The following is a 16,283-nucleotide window of genomic DNA, read 5'->3' as shown; positions in this document are numbered from 1 at the left end:
ACTACCCCGCTCACTTTTTCAGGCATATTATACCTTTCATGCTTTTAGTAATAAAGTAAGAATAAACAGCACCCCAAAAAGAGACCACACACGCTGGACGATTCTCATAAAAACACAAAGGAAATCGCATGTGCAAACAATGGCTGCCTCTACCCAGACCTTCCCCGGCACACAGGGCACATACCTCAATAATTATCAAAAGATGCTAAACGGAATTAAACCGCAGTTTGTTTGTTTTTAAAGAAATCCGATCAGCGTGCTGCCTAATCTATTATGTTGTGAAAACAAGCACTCTTATTATATACTGATTCATAGAGCGCCATCGTATACCACAGTGCTGTACAACGAATGAGCATGTGGATTGCGGATATACTTTAAATACAGCTTCTGCACCAAAAAGAACATATCCAACACTTCTAGAAACGTTATTATTTTGTGGTGGGGTACCGGGTAACCCTGAATTAGGAGCACCGGTTTCACATACACTAGAACTGCGGTGCATATTATCATCTTGACGTGAAAAAAGCTATTATTTATAAAATGACTTGTTTTAGCGCATGTGCTAGAGGAAGCTGTAAGAAATACATGATCACATTACGCATGCTGAGGGTTATTGCCTACTTAAACCCCATACCGAGCCAGCTCCCGCTGTGGAAATGTTTCCATTTCTCATTCCCCCTTTATGTACCTCATATACACACACACACACACACATATACATATACATACATACACACGCAAGTACATATAGCACAGAACTTAGGGAGACAGAAATAATGGCTCCTGTAACTTTCCACGATATGTATATTATTTACTCCCTGAGGCATAGGGAGCCAATGTTGGCGCCCTATACGCAAATAAACATCACACGTCTGGAGGCTGCACGTGAGGGCAGACACGGCGCATTACTGAAGGCCAGCATTTGGCACCTTTCAGGTAGGAGGTGGCCCCCCAGTGCCATAACCAGGAGGCTCAGTCACGGTACAGCACTCGCGCCTATAGGCCGGTGTTCCAATGAATGGGTAGTGTGGGACCACGCTGCCGCCATTCACACATTTGCCCAGGCTGCACCGGTAAGCTCCCGGTGCGAAGAGGTAAGAGTGACGTGCGCAGCCCCGGTGCCGAATCCAGTCGCCAGTACCGCGCACGTCACTTCCTGCTGTGGGACTCCCGCCTTTGCCGTTAGACGGGTTGTACGGGCTACTGCCGATTCGGGAGTGTCCGGGCTGATGCAGGTAGGGGGGGCAAACCACCAAAGGTGATACTAAGTAAAGCCTACAGCGTCTCTGCGGCAGGTCTAGCTGGGCCTGTATCAGCTGACTTGGGTCATTCCAGAGAGGTAGACCTCCGTTCTATAGACTAGACACTACATACAGGTGACCCAGCCGAAACGTGGGGCTGTAGGAGCGGATACACATGGGGTTATGAGGTACGGGGCTCAGAGATCGCAGTATGTTACATGCCTAGGCGCGTAATATTAATCATACAGAGGCAGGTGAGTTCAGGTCGTAGAGGTCAGGACATGGTTAACCAAGTTAAGAAAAGCCAGCTGCTGTAGAACCTCTTGGGGATGTTAGCGTTTAGCAGGACGGTGTCACATTTCTAGTTTGTACCTGTATCGTGTACTCTTACTCGGCTATACTCTTTATACCCCCGGCCTCTTAACCCCCACCCCAAAAGAGGTTCTGCAGGAGCTGACATCCGTTTATATATCGCGCACCCCCGTGCTCTTAGCGCAGGAATGCGGTGCTTTTGCGTGTATAAGCCCAGATCACAGCAGGTCCGTAACGGCCCCGCAGTACCGGATCTCTCCTGGCATTTCTTTGTTTTCTAATCTGATGTCTCGTCACTTCTACTCGCTAGATCGGTAACGAATGACTGGCAGCTGCCAGACACGTCCGATTCGTCGCTTTATTATATTACGAGCCTTATTTACCGATCGGTGTATCGCGATCATGCATGTGTGACATACGATGCAACAAATCACTCTTTAGCATTTAGCCCTGACACATCTCCATTCTCATGCACAGTCGTTTAGCTGAATGGACGGGCAGCGTCCTGTACTTACGGCCCTATAGAGCTGCCTCCGGACTGTCATTTAGCATTGTTACATTCTCTATCATGAAAGCCCGTGTAGCAAAGACATAAAGCGAACGCACCATGCTAGCTGCAGCTCCTGCACCGCCGGGCTGCCTTTATTACGGGGATCGTGTAGAACCAGCTTGGAGCCGCTGCCACTGCGGTTCGCGATCCACCTTCTCCTTGCTGATTCGGGATCCAAATCGTTGCGATCCAGGTCTTAATCCACTCCCTCCTGCAGGTGCTTGATTGAAATCCACTCGTCCCCCCCTAATTACCACCACCCCAACAAGCCCTCGTCCCGATGCGTTAATCCAGGTGCTGGTCTATGCCCAGCGCAATACAAAGTGTTACAATGCTCCAGTCGGTGGCTATTAATCCAAGCCCGTCCTCTCCCTTAATACCATCACTCAGGTGCTTCTGCTGCTGATCCAAGTGTGGATGGTGCCCTTCCCTCTCCAAACTCTCAGATCATGCCGAACGGCATCTCGAAGCGTCCCCCTTTCTGGATCCCGGTCCAAAAAAGGCCAATTCCACTTTAACCTTATGATGTCCTCAATCCAGTGTGTGCCCCGGCATCGCCTGCCGATCCATATGTCCATCTACCTTGGCATTCATGTCCCCTGCCGTCCAGTGCGTGAGCCCCCCTGTTATCAATACGTGCCAACTATCCTTTGGCACCGATCGCGAATGGGGGAAAAGGGAAAGCAGTGCTGCCTGCGAGCCCAGGTTGATGCGAGCAGCGGTAGTACATAAATAACAGTGCTGTGGCTACAGGCTGAGGCAGTCTGCAGAAGGCTGCATTAAGGAGACGGGTTAGTTCCACCCCCTTGACTCACTGAGCTGGCCATGCCTAGGGGATGGGGCAGCCTCTTATTCCTCCTCCTTAAGTTGTATTTGAGCTGCTCTCACCAAGAGGGAGGGAAGAGGAGGTGGGAGATGGAAGCAGAAGCGGCAGGCATGGCTAAGGCTCGCTCTGCTCTTCCTCCCCTGTATGTCTACCTCTCTGTCTCATTACACGGAGCCCGGTAATTGCAGGGGCTTTGGCGCATGCGCACTGCGGCGACAGCCTGGCACCCAGACATAACACAGTGCTGGAGAGAAGAGGAAGGGAGGGTTTGAAAGAGAGGAGGGGAAAGAATAAAAAAAAAAAAAAAGGGGGGGGGGGTCTGAGAAACTGGAAATATAGATGTAGACGGGTTCAAAAGCCGGTTGCATTGAGGTGCTGGGCTGGGAAAGGTGAGAGGAGAAAGGAAGCCTGGCAAGTAGGGAGGGGAACATGGAAGAAAGGACGAACTGGGGGAAAGTGAGAGGAATCTAGCAAGAACACCCCAAACACACAAAGTCGGTAAAGGGCTGGGAGCCCAAACAGGAAGCGTAGGTGTGTTGGTGACATTTCTAGAATTGTAGTAGTAGTGGGGGTCAGCATGCTGGGCTCCCACCGCTTGGTAACGGGTTTATACACTGACCTGGGAGTTTGCGGGAGACCTGCAGTTTCAACATCCTGCGCTGTATTCACTAAATGGCGAGTTGTGGTTGCAAATCCTCTCGCTTTAATATTAATATCATGAAGGGCTGAGTTGACCCTGTACCACATTATACGTGGACAGCTTGCAGCAGAAGCTTGCTGAGGGTTGAAAGTTGAAACTTCATAATGTATAGTGAAGTCATGGACTCTCTTTAGTGAATAGACAAACCTCGCTTGACTATGCAGCATGATAACCCTGTCTGAGACAGCTTCTCCTCGAATAAAGGATTGGTACAAGCTTGTAATATACGTTACTTCTCATGACGATTCCATGACGTATAGCACAGTGCACATGTTCATGTATGATACTTGGCACCTTTTAAAACCCGTGAAGGATTATGTTTTGCCCGTGGTGTGCAGAGTTCTTTCTTTCAATGTCATACATCTCAGCTTGGAATCCTTGCAAGCTTAACAGTGCAATATAGATGCAATTAGAACATGGAAACAATACTTAAAGTTACTCTGTCTATGGCTTATTTTTGAGTCCGCTATTAACAGTTTCCACCCTGGACTGCTCACGTCACAGCAGCGGTCTGTAACTCCAAATCAAGTGAAGGCTTTCATGTTATCCCGACAAGTGGCCAGATCTCTGGGTGACTAGTGAGGTGAGGAGATGCCGAAAACCTGCTCGGTCTCCTTATCATCGCTATATAATGTTTATGATCTTCCAATCAAGTATTATAAAGGCACCTTACTGTTTTCTTTAGGTGCATCACATGTACTCATTGCTCTGTAGCTTTGGACAAAGGAAGGGGTTGATTTGTTGCCTTAATTGCAAATAGCTCTCTTTCATCGGACCTTTAAAAATATTCTGGACTAGTGGACGAAGGAACCGAATTAGAAGTGATGCTTTTGTTATCATCAACAAAAGGGAGCACCCAATCTAAAAACACCATTGCCACAGAATCCACTCCCTGCAGGCTGGACACACTCATGTAGCGATACACCGCTTTTTCTAAATCATAACCCTGCTTACGAGGGTAATTAATTTGTCCTTCTGTGTCTTTGTGACCTCCACCCTTGGAATCATGTATTGTTTCCTGTATGTGTGCTTTGGCTTCCTCACTTTTCTCGTATGTTTACCGATTCCAGCCACAACTTAGTAATAAACGCAGTAAACCATCACTTACTTCTAGACCTCGACATCCCTGTCTGTGGCTGACAACATGCATGGGACATGCTTTGCCATTCAAAGACCAAGACATGTTACCTGCTTTTGTTGACCACAGCCAAATGGAACTGCAGATGCAATCTAGCTTCAAAGTTAAAAGGGACCTAGCCTTACTGATCCCTGAGTGATCCCTTCATCGTAGTAGTCTGATCATGAAGTAATGAGGGGGCGATCAGACCAAGATACTGGGTACCAGGCCCCTGCGATGCAGAACTGCTACGTGCTTCTGATATTTCCCAATCCTAGGAACCTAACAATCACATGTGTGGCAGTAACATATGTGTGGCAATGTGATCTGCTACATTGCTATTGTTTCATATCCACACTACCATTACAGCCTAAAAGTGCAAGTAAAGAACATAACTACAAAAAAAGCTGGACTGGATGTTTGTACGTGCCCACAAGCGATGAATTCCCCCAGCTCAGAAGTGCTTATTTTAAAGGCGTAGTTTAATATCCCTGACACCTCTACTGAAGAAGAACAAATATTTCACATTCTCTGTGAGAAAAGGAAAGCACTTTACCTCTGCAGCCACCTTCTTCTTCGAAATCTCATCACAGAGGTCTAGATAGACGTTTGCCAGCGCTAGAGAGTATATCACATGCAGGGAAATGTACGGCCGATCACATCTCCTGCATGGAAAATAGCTGAGGCGGGAGGGCAAATGCATAATGGGGGGGAATGCTGCAGAATCCCCCATGCATTTCCAGGGGGACATCGCAACGATATAAAGGGACGTCTGGGATATAAGTGCATATGATGGCTGGACTGTCCCTTTAAATACTGAAATTGCACTGTCAAGTCAACATTAACATCTAGGTGTATAAGATTTTCTGTAGAAAAGAAGAAAAGTGCATTGGTTACCATGGTGATTGCACCAGAATCGCTGCTATTGCCCACAGTAGATAACAGGGAACTCCGCATGCTATGAATTTGGGAGGTCCAACTTTATGACCTGATGACCTCAAGTACAGCTTGAGCGATGATGTCAAATACACTCAGATATTTCAAACCTTGTGTTGTAGAGTAGATTGGAAATGGTGACGGTTTAGGGAAAGTCCTTTCTTTGCATCCCTGGTTCAGTTATTGGGGTTAAAAATGGCATTGTTGTTTTAACCTTCTCACTTCACTACTCATTATAAAGAGCCTATGTTAGCAGGGATTTCCAGCAAAGGGCTGCACTAGCCCTGTATAATGTATAATTCTATGTTTAAGGGGTGAAGAAATATATATAAGCCAGCCAAGCTCTCCGTTAATGCCAAGTCCCCTGGGGTTGGACCTTAATAATAAATAGTCAAGCGTAGTAGTTGGAAACGCAAACCCTCCCCTTAGTGAATAAACACAGTTGTGTTTGTGTCACCTATGCCAAAGCAGGGATATCGTGGGGTCTACCAGTGTTTTTGGAAGCATTGCAACTCCCCCCCCCCCAAGGTATTTCTTTCTACCAGCAGAGGGCACAAATCTTTTACTGGTGTCCTTAACTGACCTTGACAAAGAAAAGCTTCCAAAGTAGCAGTGATTCTAATAGGTAGAAGGGGAAAAAAGTAGAGTTTCCATAAATTTCCATTTATCATTCTTCAAAAGGAAGAAACAACGCAAATTAGAGCCGCTGGAGAGCAAAGTCGGCTGGTAATGGTCCATCAAAGGTGGGGGGGTCACCGAACAAGGATTTGGGGGAAAATTTGGAAATAAAAAGATCTCGACAGCTTTTAAATATTGAAGGAAAGGCAGCAGTCTCTTTTAGCAATATTAGAAGTCAAATTTTAATTCGCATTACATCAATAACAAATCTATTATTGAATTTGTGTGCAGTTGGGTCTGCTCATGCTTCTGCGATGTCAGCGCTACATCTCGGTGACCCGAGCCACGTTTATAACGTCTTCATGGAAGTCATCTTCTAGTCGTATGCGTCCGAATGTGTTTTCATCTCGTCGGTCACCCGTATTGTTTCACGGGGAATGGATGCATGTGGTTTTGAGAGTGCGCTCAGGGCAAAGGCTTCAGAGATGAGCCAAGGAAGGATGGGAGAGAGAAATCAGACTGCTGTAGGACATGTTTACGGTCTGTCTATAAGTAGTGGGGGATACTGATAGGGCGCTCAGCATTCTGGAGCGAGAATGAAAAGCATAGAAACCTCAATGCAGCCAGTCCGCAATGAAACGTCCGGCCCTTCGGGGAACTAACCAGGAAAAACAGGCAGGGAACCAGCCCTGTATAACTCATTGGGGTTTATTCGCTTAACGGGACGTTGTAGTTTGAACTCTCTCACTTCACAACACTGGCAGCTATCCCCATCAAGAAGGGCTGAGCTGGCCCTGTATAATGTGCGATTCTATGGGTGAGGAGACTTTGGAGAACGCTCCCTGTTTTAATTATACATTACACAGGGAAAGATCATGGCAGGAGAAAATCTGGTTTCTTTCGCCCCAAAACAAGCATTTATTTATTTGAACGGCATTATTTAGAGCCGAGGGTCGCCTCTGGTGCGTTAGAATGACGTTAGAAAGTCTGAAAATCATACAAGGATGAAACAATAAGAGTCTCTGGTGTGAGATGTACAAATTAAAGCCACAAACTAAAGGCGGTGATTCTTTTTGGGCAATATGAAGATTTGTAACAAGAATAAATGAAATAAAGGAGTGCATGCACTGACGTAAGATAACAGGCAGGGATATAGGAATGTGTATTCTCAATGAATAAAAAATAACACGGCTAAAATGTGTGATAATATTCTAAATACCGTACACTCACAATTTCTCCTCATTTTGCAAAGCAAACTAAATTCTAATGAAAATGGGCAAAAGCAGTAGAAACTACCCATGATTCTAGTGGAATTTACAGCTTTGTTCCTATTTGATTTTTTATACTCTAAAAGGAAGCACAAGCTGCAGCTCTGGAAGTTTATTGGGTGTTTAATTATGGTGGTGCTGCAGCTAGAATGGGTAACTGTATGGGTGGCAGGGAGCTGGGAGGGAGAAAGATACAGCAGTAAAAGTTAAAAGATCAGTGACACACACAATATCTAGCATAGAGCTTTAAGGTCTCGCCTTAGATTCAGGAAAGCCTTATGCCTATAGGAGGCATGCTTCATTCCTACACTGCATTAACCTCTACCACTTCTGCTGGGAGGCTGCTTCACTTACTACCACCCTCCTGTAAATCTCTCTCTCTTCTCTGTCAGAGCTATACATATCGCTGATGATGTTTATTTCCACTCACAATATATAAGACTTGCTGATGGTTGAAGGGGTCGTGTTTGATTCGATGAATCTCATTGATTTACGTTGCTATGTGTCAAATCGCCTGCATTATATTACAATGCATTAACCCTCGAAAGTACCAAAGGCGAGACACATACCAGAGATCCAGTGTAAGACTTTCGGCACACATCACCGAGCACTGGCATGTAGGGGACATCAACGTGTGCTGGGCACCGTAAACAAGCAGCTCGCACACACCACTGCGCATGCTCACCACGGCTCTCACCCGCTGACAAGTAGCGCTCACAGCAACGCCCCCTTTGCCATCTTGAGCCGGCAGATCAAATACAGCTCCGCCCACTCTATCTCCCGGGCCAAATGTGTGGCCAATAGGGATATGGCTTTCCTGTGACGTCATCAGCAGGGTCCCGTTCCCGGCGCTTTCCTGAGGTGGCTTAATAGGTAAGAGGTTTTCTGCTTTCCCGAACTGTTGGGCGCTGCGTTATGACATCAGAGACCTTGTCCCTGTCACTAGGCCATGTGCTGCAGTCACTAGGCTCTGTTGCTTTGTAGCCTGCGTTGGGAGAAGGCTCTGTCTATAATGCAGGTGAATGCGGAGAATTCTCCATCCTCGCTGCTGCCTGTAGTGCGTTCTCTTACTGTCTGCACTAAAGTGCTCAGGGCCCGTTACAGAACACGAGCTATCAACTACACGGAGAGTTCTGATTCACTTCACTATTCATTATGAAGGGCCAACACTGACAGAAGGGATAAGCTGGCCCTGTCCAATGTATAATTCAATAGCGGAGGAGGTTGGAGCAATCTCGTCAATATAGATATGCGTTATATGCCCTGTATGTATACAATGTAATTACCCATGAGATCAGAAACACATATATATACACAATATATATTTACGATGTAAACAATGTGTACTTTAAATGCATGCCGCTACCGCTTTAGCATAGAAGTTGCTCTATAGCGTATTAAAATTATGAAATTGGTCAACGCTAATTAATTTATGGCATCATATGCAGTAATTTCCCCCCAAATAACCTTTGTTTTAGGTTTCACATTCTTTTCCTCCCTGCGTTAATCTAGTTTTGATTGATTTTGATGCGTTCCGCCGCCGTTTAAAGACAGGTTTGACTGTATAGAAAGACAGAAGGTATCAGAGCTCCGAGGTTTCTTAGCGGCTGTATATAGATATTCAGAGAAATGGTTATGAAAATAAATCCAAATAGATTTTTGCGAATTTTGTCCCAATGCGTGCCTTTCTTTGGATAAAACACTTTGTGCTATCACATAAATCTGCGGGTGAGTGGAACATTTCAACCTTCTGGCTTCAGCGTGTGTTTCTCCTGCAGCAAGGGCAGAGCTGGCCCTGCACTATGCATAGTTAATATGAGAAGATTGAGCTGTAATGTGTGCGTTATTATTATTGTTTTATATGACGTCAACCTGGCCAGTTCTCGCACGAGAAGCTCACTCTGGTGGGAGTTGAAATGTTCTACTAACCTGCAAGCTCTTGGGGTAAGGAGATGTCTTCTCCTCTGCGGTTTAAACAGGCTTCCATACGGTTTTAAATACTGTTCATACGTCACAAAGTGAGAAAGTCAGCATAGAAACGTGTCCAAAGTGCCCAGAAAGTAACTCACGTTTCTTGTAGATCGTAGGCTTTTCGGTGCGTCCCGTGGATCCCAGCAGCTGTTAAACACACCGGTCCTGCCTAAGAGCCGAGAGTAGATGTCACAGCAGGTCCATGTGAATGCATTGCCTCACGCGGACAGCAGGCTGAGTCGGGGATACATGATGCCTTCACGCCGATACGTGCTATTTAACCCCTTTGTGGCACGCAGCTGACATAACTGCTTACAGTGGCACAAAAGGGAAAACACCCTGCTGCTCCATTAAGATAAGTCCTTGTAGTGAAGGGCGTGTTAATAGTTTCTGCTTAACAGGCATACTTATGCTCGCGTTTAAGGCTTGATCTGCTTTTATGGGAACGGCAGACCACACCTTTAAAACAAGCTTTTTGCGTGAACTGTCAGCGGGACTGGCGTTTAAATCCGCGTATCCATCCTCGGATCTAAGCGATCATCATGATCTTTGTACTCTTTTTCAGTTCTAGCACAAGATGTCTGAAGACCTCAAGAAAAGATTAGAGTTTCCCAACTCCCTGATTCAGACACAGGTATGGTTTTCTGTTCTATACGCTTCTTGTGTTAATGGGCCAGTGCTTATGTCAGACGACCATGTTTTCTCTGCCTGTTGCTAAGCAGCACCGCTAATTCACCGCGAGCATCACTATGTGCGAGGCATTAAGGGTGCACATTCCCTCGCTTCCGATACTTCTCTTTTTAGCAGCAGGGTTCAGGATTGGTCCTTCCAGGCATCTGTCCACGCATTCAAGGCTAAAAAAGACACAAACTGCTAATGAACCGTTGAGCCTGGTGGGGCAAAGCCAAATGGAACACTTATAAGACCGACATCTTCATCCAAGAGTGATACTGTATGCTCTTTGTATGTCTCCAACAATAACCAAGGCATTAACATTGACACAACCGTTATGGACAGAAGCCAGGATAGCCACTTCACATGGATAGGCCTCTCGCCGGGGTAATGGGGTAACATTCAATATTTCCCACAGTGTGTCATTGTGTGCATTTATAGATTGGTGAATGAGCATCTTGTTGGAAGCCGGAACGCCGCTGGACAGTGTGAGGCATTACCGTTAGGATACAGCCGTGTGTGTCAGAACCAGTCATAACATCACTGTATAACAAATACTGAGCATCATTTATTTCAGGACAAGGAACTAACTTATTTCCAGAATATGTTAAGAAGACAAAACCCCAATAATGCATTTTAACTCGTTAAGTCCTTTTATAAAGAAATAATTGTATTTTCTTGGCTGACTTTCCACAGTTGTGTAATGTTCTAGATTGATAAGAATCTCAATGTATTGCTGATCGGAAGAATGAAATCATCAGCCAACACTGCACCAGGAAAACCACAAGACTTATTCGGGTCAGCTCACTAAAGCCAGTTTGCAGTTCTGATCTCAACTATTCATTATGAAGGGCTAACACTGGCAAGTTTGTGCAGCTAGAAGGGCTGAGCTGACCCTGTATAATGCATAATTCAATGAGTGATGACACTTTGATTTACTGATTGGATGTCTTGTCTGTGTATTTATGTCTGGTCATATTACTGGGTCCGTGACAGGGTTAGGTTATTAAGTATATAATGAAATATCTTCAAAAAGGCTGCTGAACAGATCATATTATTTCCTTTTACTTTTCATGCTATGCCCCCCCTGTGTACTATGTATATATCATCTTTTCTTTGGGAAACATCTGTTTTTAGCTTTCAAAGGTGTCCCCTTATATGCATTTTGTCCGTGACAGGTCCTTTCTAAATTTAACTGTTAGTGCCTTGGTGTAATTTAAACCTTTGTTTAAATCGTTCTTCAGATGCTGCGTTAGATCTGCTTGTGTCTCCATAGAGCACGTGCTATATACAGAGGATCTGAAGGACTAACACACTAGAAGATCATGTAGGAGGTCCATCCTTTTTCAGGGGGACTGTATAGATACGTTTTTTATTTTGTGCTCCATCTTTAACAGAAGTGGCACATCTAGTGACACAGAAGCGACACATTTAAAATATGAAACATACTTAGTTGCCAGATTGCTGTAAAAAAATGTAATACAAAAACGTCACGGTCGCTGCTGAAGCTGTCAAAAAGATTTCATTCACAAAGCACAACAGGCTCTTTATCGACATAGCAGGCTCTTTATCGACATAGAAAAAAAATCATCAATGTTTTCTACATTGGTCCCAGTAAAAGTTTATTTTAAGAGCAATAAAAACAACTTTGCCGCAGAGAAACTTGTTTTGAATTCAAGCATCAGCTAGTTTTAAAGTTAAGGAATCCCATTTGAATTCACGCTGGGACTCTGCTATTTGTTGGCTAATGGCAGCCCCCAAAATAGGTGTATACGTCAATCAAGGGTTTGAGTCACCTAAGGAGGAAACACCCTTAAGCTAGGTTTCCACTTGGGTATTTTTTGCAAAAACACCCATAATAACGCCAATTCAGCCACACAGCGTTTTATTAGTGAAAAAACGCTGCAGCCAGATTTTCAATAGGAAATCGCAGAATGCCATATCCACTTGGCGTGTTTCTGTTCGGCGTTTTTCAGTCCTCTTTGGCGTTTTTCTGCTTTTTTGGGCTCTGTGGCAGTTTTTCAAAATCGCAGCATGTTGACACTCTGGCGTTTTTTGCAAGGAAATCTTGGCGTTTTTCTCCAATAGAAGTCTATGGGAGAGAAAAAACGCCATGAAAAAGCCATGTGGGTTTTGCCTTGGTGTTTTTTATGGCGTTTTTTCCCACAGTTACAATGCAGAGGATGGACCCAGTATCTGTGTGTCCTACGAGAAATAGGCTGGAAACAAACAGTTTCACACAAAACAAAGTTCATATTGAATTCTACACCAAAAGCAACAGCAAACAATTTGCACCATCATTTGGGGCCAATCTTCCTAGAGAAGCAGACATTCGGAATAAAGCATGCCTTACAAACCACAGAAAAGAGACAAAAGGGTCCGCCGGGGTGTGTTTAACTAGAACCCTACCAAGTAAATGACATCAGGAGGGGGCAGATACTTGCCATTTATCCTAATCCCTTTTGGCTGGGTGAATATTCTAACTTGTAAAGGCTGGAAAAACTGCATAAGGTCAAAAAAAGCAATTTCCACAGAAAGGCAAAAACGCCAAAACGCAGGAAAATGCAGTGGCAGTTTTCCTGGCGTTTTACATCAAGAAAATAACGCAGGGAAAAAACCCAAGTGGAAACCTAGCCTTATGGGGAAGGAAAACAGAAAGGAAAGTGATGTTGACATTAAAACGCTTTAGAAGTATGAAAGCCTAGTTTAAGTAAGGGATGCTGTATGATTAAATGATCCTCTCATGTTGTAACAAAGCTTCATTTAGGTGTGTTTTGGAAACAAGTAACTGCTATGTAATTACTATGTTATTTTGTTCTGCATTTTTTTGCTTATGATTGCCTAAAGTAAATTATACCAGAGTTTCACATTATTTAATGTGCTCTTTAATCTGCAATAGCATACTTTAGGGGGGTCAGAGAGGGTTCTTAAATTTCTGGCTAGTGTCGGAGGCTGCGGGCCATGAGGGCATTTGCTTGAAAAAAGTTTAAAGTAACAGCATTACTTGTGATGTATAACTAGCGGATGGTGGTGTTTAACAAGGAGTTAATAGGTATAGCCATGCAGAATGATTAAAAAGTTACTTTGGGGCACTGCATTCGACTGTGCTTTCAAATATCGCAGGGTAAGTTGGTGACATTGGGGGTGTAAAAGCTTTTGTCTCCCCACATTAACCATACAGGTTGATGGGCTAGCTCAGTCTTTTTGGAGTGGACTGGAAGAGAATCTTATCAGGGTGGTTGTCTTTAATCTAAATACGTTCATTAAAGGTCATTGAGCTTCTGCTGGTTACTTAACTAAGGAGAAAATGACGGGATCCAGGTTTTCTTAAGCTAAGCAAGTTGCAGAAGCTGTCATTGAGATCGCACAGAGTCTGAAAGTTTGGAAAGCTTCTCTTGTGAGTAATTAATCGGTACACGTGATTATGGTGCAACTCAATAAGCTCGATTACTTGTCAGACTTTCATAAATGAAAAGAAAAACAGAAATAAAATCGAGTGATCATGTATTCCACGTGAACCCTGTATGATAAGAGAAAGTCTAACTTTTTTTTAGTCCATCTGTGAATTATGAGCAGGTTTTCTTTTATTTTAAGGCACATACATGTTTAGATGCATATTTAATTACATTTACATTCCTACTATTAAGAAAGACCTTGTATATATTTTCCTATTTGTTAAAATAAAAAGTAGGTATTTAAGTCCCCCTACAAAAGTGATGATGAACATAAGTGATGTCATGCAGCCCTTCTGAACAAAGTGAAGAATATGCCAGGTCTCCAAAAGTATGAATCAGAATAAATACATTATGTTGATTATTATTGTTATAACAATTCAAACTAGCCTTACATTTTCCTAGTTGCAGTAATAGTTGAAATGAATCCTTTATTTCAGGTGTCCCGTCTTTAAAGCAGAAGTAAATCTGCCGTGACAAACCAATGGTAGATGTGCTCTAGTATTACACATATGTATTATCTATCCCTTTAAATAGCGCTGACCACATAAGGGGAATTGGGCTTAGAACAACAGCCTTCTATATTAGGAGTTATATGGGAGATGCTGGCATTAATCCTGTTACCGTCCAAAATGCAACGCTTAAATGTTTAACATACCCTGCATATTTATGGTGTAAGAATTTTAACTGCTTTAAATGTAGTAAGAAATTATTTTGATATGGTAAATACAATAGTTATCCTGTGGCTTTGGGGCCGTAAAACTATTTTAAAGTTATATTATTAAGAATCAAATTATTCCACTACAACCTCATTTATAAACTCTCACCCACAAATGCTCTCTAAACCAACCTTTTCTTGTGCACCCAAAGCTCCATGATATGACCAAGAGTATGTGGACACCCCTCGTAATTATTGGGTTTAGGTGTTTCAGCCACACTTATTGCTAAACGGTTGTATAACATCAATCACATAGGCAGCCTTCTCTATTGCGCCATCTAGGAATAACAGCTCAGCCACGATGATGCACACTCAGCAGTTTTTCTACTTAAAGGAGCACTGCAGCCCTATTTTCATGTATAATTTATATTGGAGGCCAATTGCGGGCACTACCCTGCTGCTTTAATTTGCTTATTTATATTCTTATGCAAGCTAAATTATGTTACTGCATTATTAGCTGTATGTTTGTACCTTGTTTTAAATTAGATTTCCTATTTTAGCGCCTGCCTGCCAACAAGTATGTGTGGGCAGCAGCATATTCCGGGCCAGAATTTCATCCCTGCTAGATATTCCACAGTCAACTGTAAGTGATATTATTGGGAAGTGGAAGTGGAGGAACAGCAGCAACCCAGCCAAGAAGCAAAAGACCACACAAACTCACAGAGCATGGCCACAGAGCGCTGAGGCGCATGGTGCATAAATGTCACCAACGCTCTGCTGATTCCATAGCTGAAGAGAGCTGAAACTTCCATGGGCATTAATATCAGCACAAAAACTGTGCGGTGGGAGCTTCATGGCCAGGCAGCTGCATGCAAGCCTCACATCACCAGGTACAACGCCAAGGGTTGGAGTGGTGTAAATCACGCTGCCACTGGGCTCTGGAGCAGTGGAAACATGTTCTGTTGAGTGTTGAATCACGCTTCTCTGTTTGGCAGCCTGATGGGCGAATCTGGCTTTGGTGAATGCCAGGAGAACGTTACCTTCTTGACTGCATTGTGTCAACTGTAAAGCTTGGTGGAGGAGAGATAATGGTATGGGGCTGTTAGTTGAGGATTGGGCTGGGGCCCTTACTTCCAGTGAAGTGATCTTAATGCTTCAACATACCAATACATTTTGGACAAAGCTATGGTTCCATCTTTGTTCCAACTTACAACAGTTTGGCGAAGGCTGTTTCTTATTCCAGCATAACTGTGCCCCGGTGCAGAAAGCAAGGTCCATAAATACATGGTTGAATGAGTTTGGAGGCACTGGAGTGGCCTGCATGGAGCCTTGAACTTAACCCACTGAACACCTTTTGGATGAAATTGCAAGGCAGGCATTCTTGTCCAACATCATTGCCTGACCTCACAAATGGCTGTGAATGGGCACAAATTCCTATAGACATGATCCATCTTTAAGAAAGCCTTCAGTCTTCTGGGAAGGCTGTCATAGCTGCAAGGAGGGGAGACTCCATTTTAATGCCCATGGTTTTGGAATTGGATGTTCCACAAGCTCATAAAGGTGATGGTAAGGCATCCACATACTTCTGGTCATATAGTATACTTCAAGTTGGCTTGCATGAGATTTCCAGAGGGTCTAAGGAGGGACATGCACAGAAAGTGTTTCCATGTATTTCTACTACAAGAGTTTTCTTAAATAGCTCCTAATGGAAACCAAATAATGGCATTGAGAGTGCTGGAGGTGGGACACTGCAGCATCTTCCGCAGATAAGTGCCTTTTTTTAAGGTAACAAATGCACATTAAAGTACTTACCAAGTGCTTTAACATGCACTTATTATTGATGAGGCTGTTTGTGGTTGTAGTCCGTCCCTTTATAAGATAGCTTTGCAGACAGTGTAAAGGGCGAAATTGTAAGACACTGATACTGGATTTCTATTTTATAAATATAATTGGACACGTTTT

At 43.9% G+C, this 16,283-nt stretch overlaps 2 protein-coding genes across 5 annotated transcripts in view; one reads left to right on the top strand and one right to left on the bottom strand.

The window, feature by feature from the left end:
* The window catches only part of LOC149284271 (protein AF-9-like), a 92,823-nt gene extending 89,893 nt beyond the window's left edge, over nt 1-2,930 (bottom strand). The window contains exon 1 of the mRNA XM_089496944.1: nt 2,919-2,930. Within this exon, the coding sequence (XP_089353070.1) occupies nt 2,919-2,930 (12 nt within the window). The remainder of the gene's footprint in view (nt 1-2,918) is intronic.
* Nucleotides 2,931-10,116: 7,186 nt separating this feature from the next.
* The window catches only part of LOC149284270 (focadhesin-like), a 91,442-nt gene continuing 85,275 nt past the window's right edge, over nt 10,117-16,283 (top strand). For all 4 annotated transcript variants that reach the window (XM_089496938.1, XM_089496937.1, XM_089496936.1 and 1 more), the window contains exon 1: nt 10,117-10,173. In XM_089496938.1, the coding sequence (XP_089353064.1) occupies nt 10,117-10,173 (57 nt within the window). The remainder of the gene's footprint in view (nt 10,174-16,283) is intronic.

The sequence above is a fragment of the Sceloporus occidentalis genome, unplaced genomic scaffold (genome assembly GCF_023333645.1).
Source record: "Sceloporus occidentalis isolate IW3139 unplaced genomic scaffold, rSceOcc1.0.p SCAF_96, whole genome shotgun sequence".
Taxonomy (NCBI): domain Eukaryota; kingdom Metazoa; phylum Chordata; class Lepidosauria; order Squamata; family Phrynosomatidae; genus Sceloporus; species Sceloporus occidentalis.
Note: the sequence above shows the minus strand (reverse complement) of the source record. Positions and strands in the feature narration are given on the sequence as shown.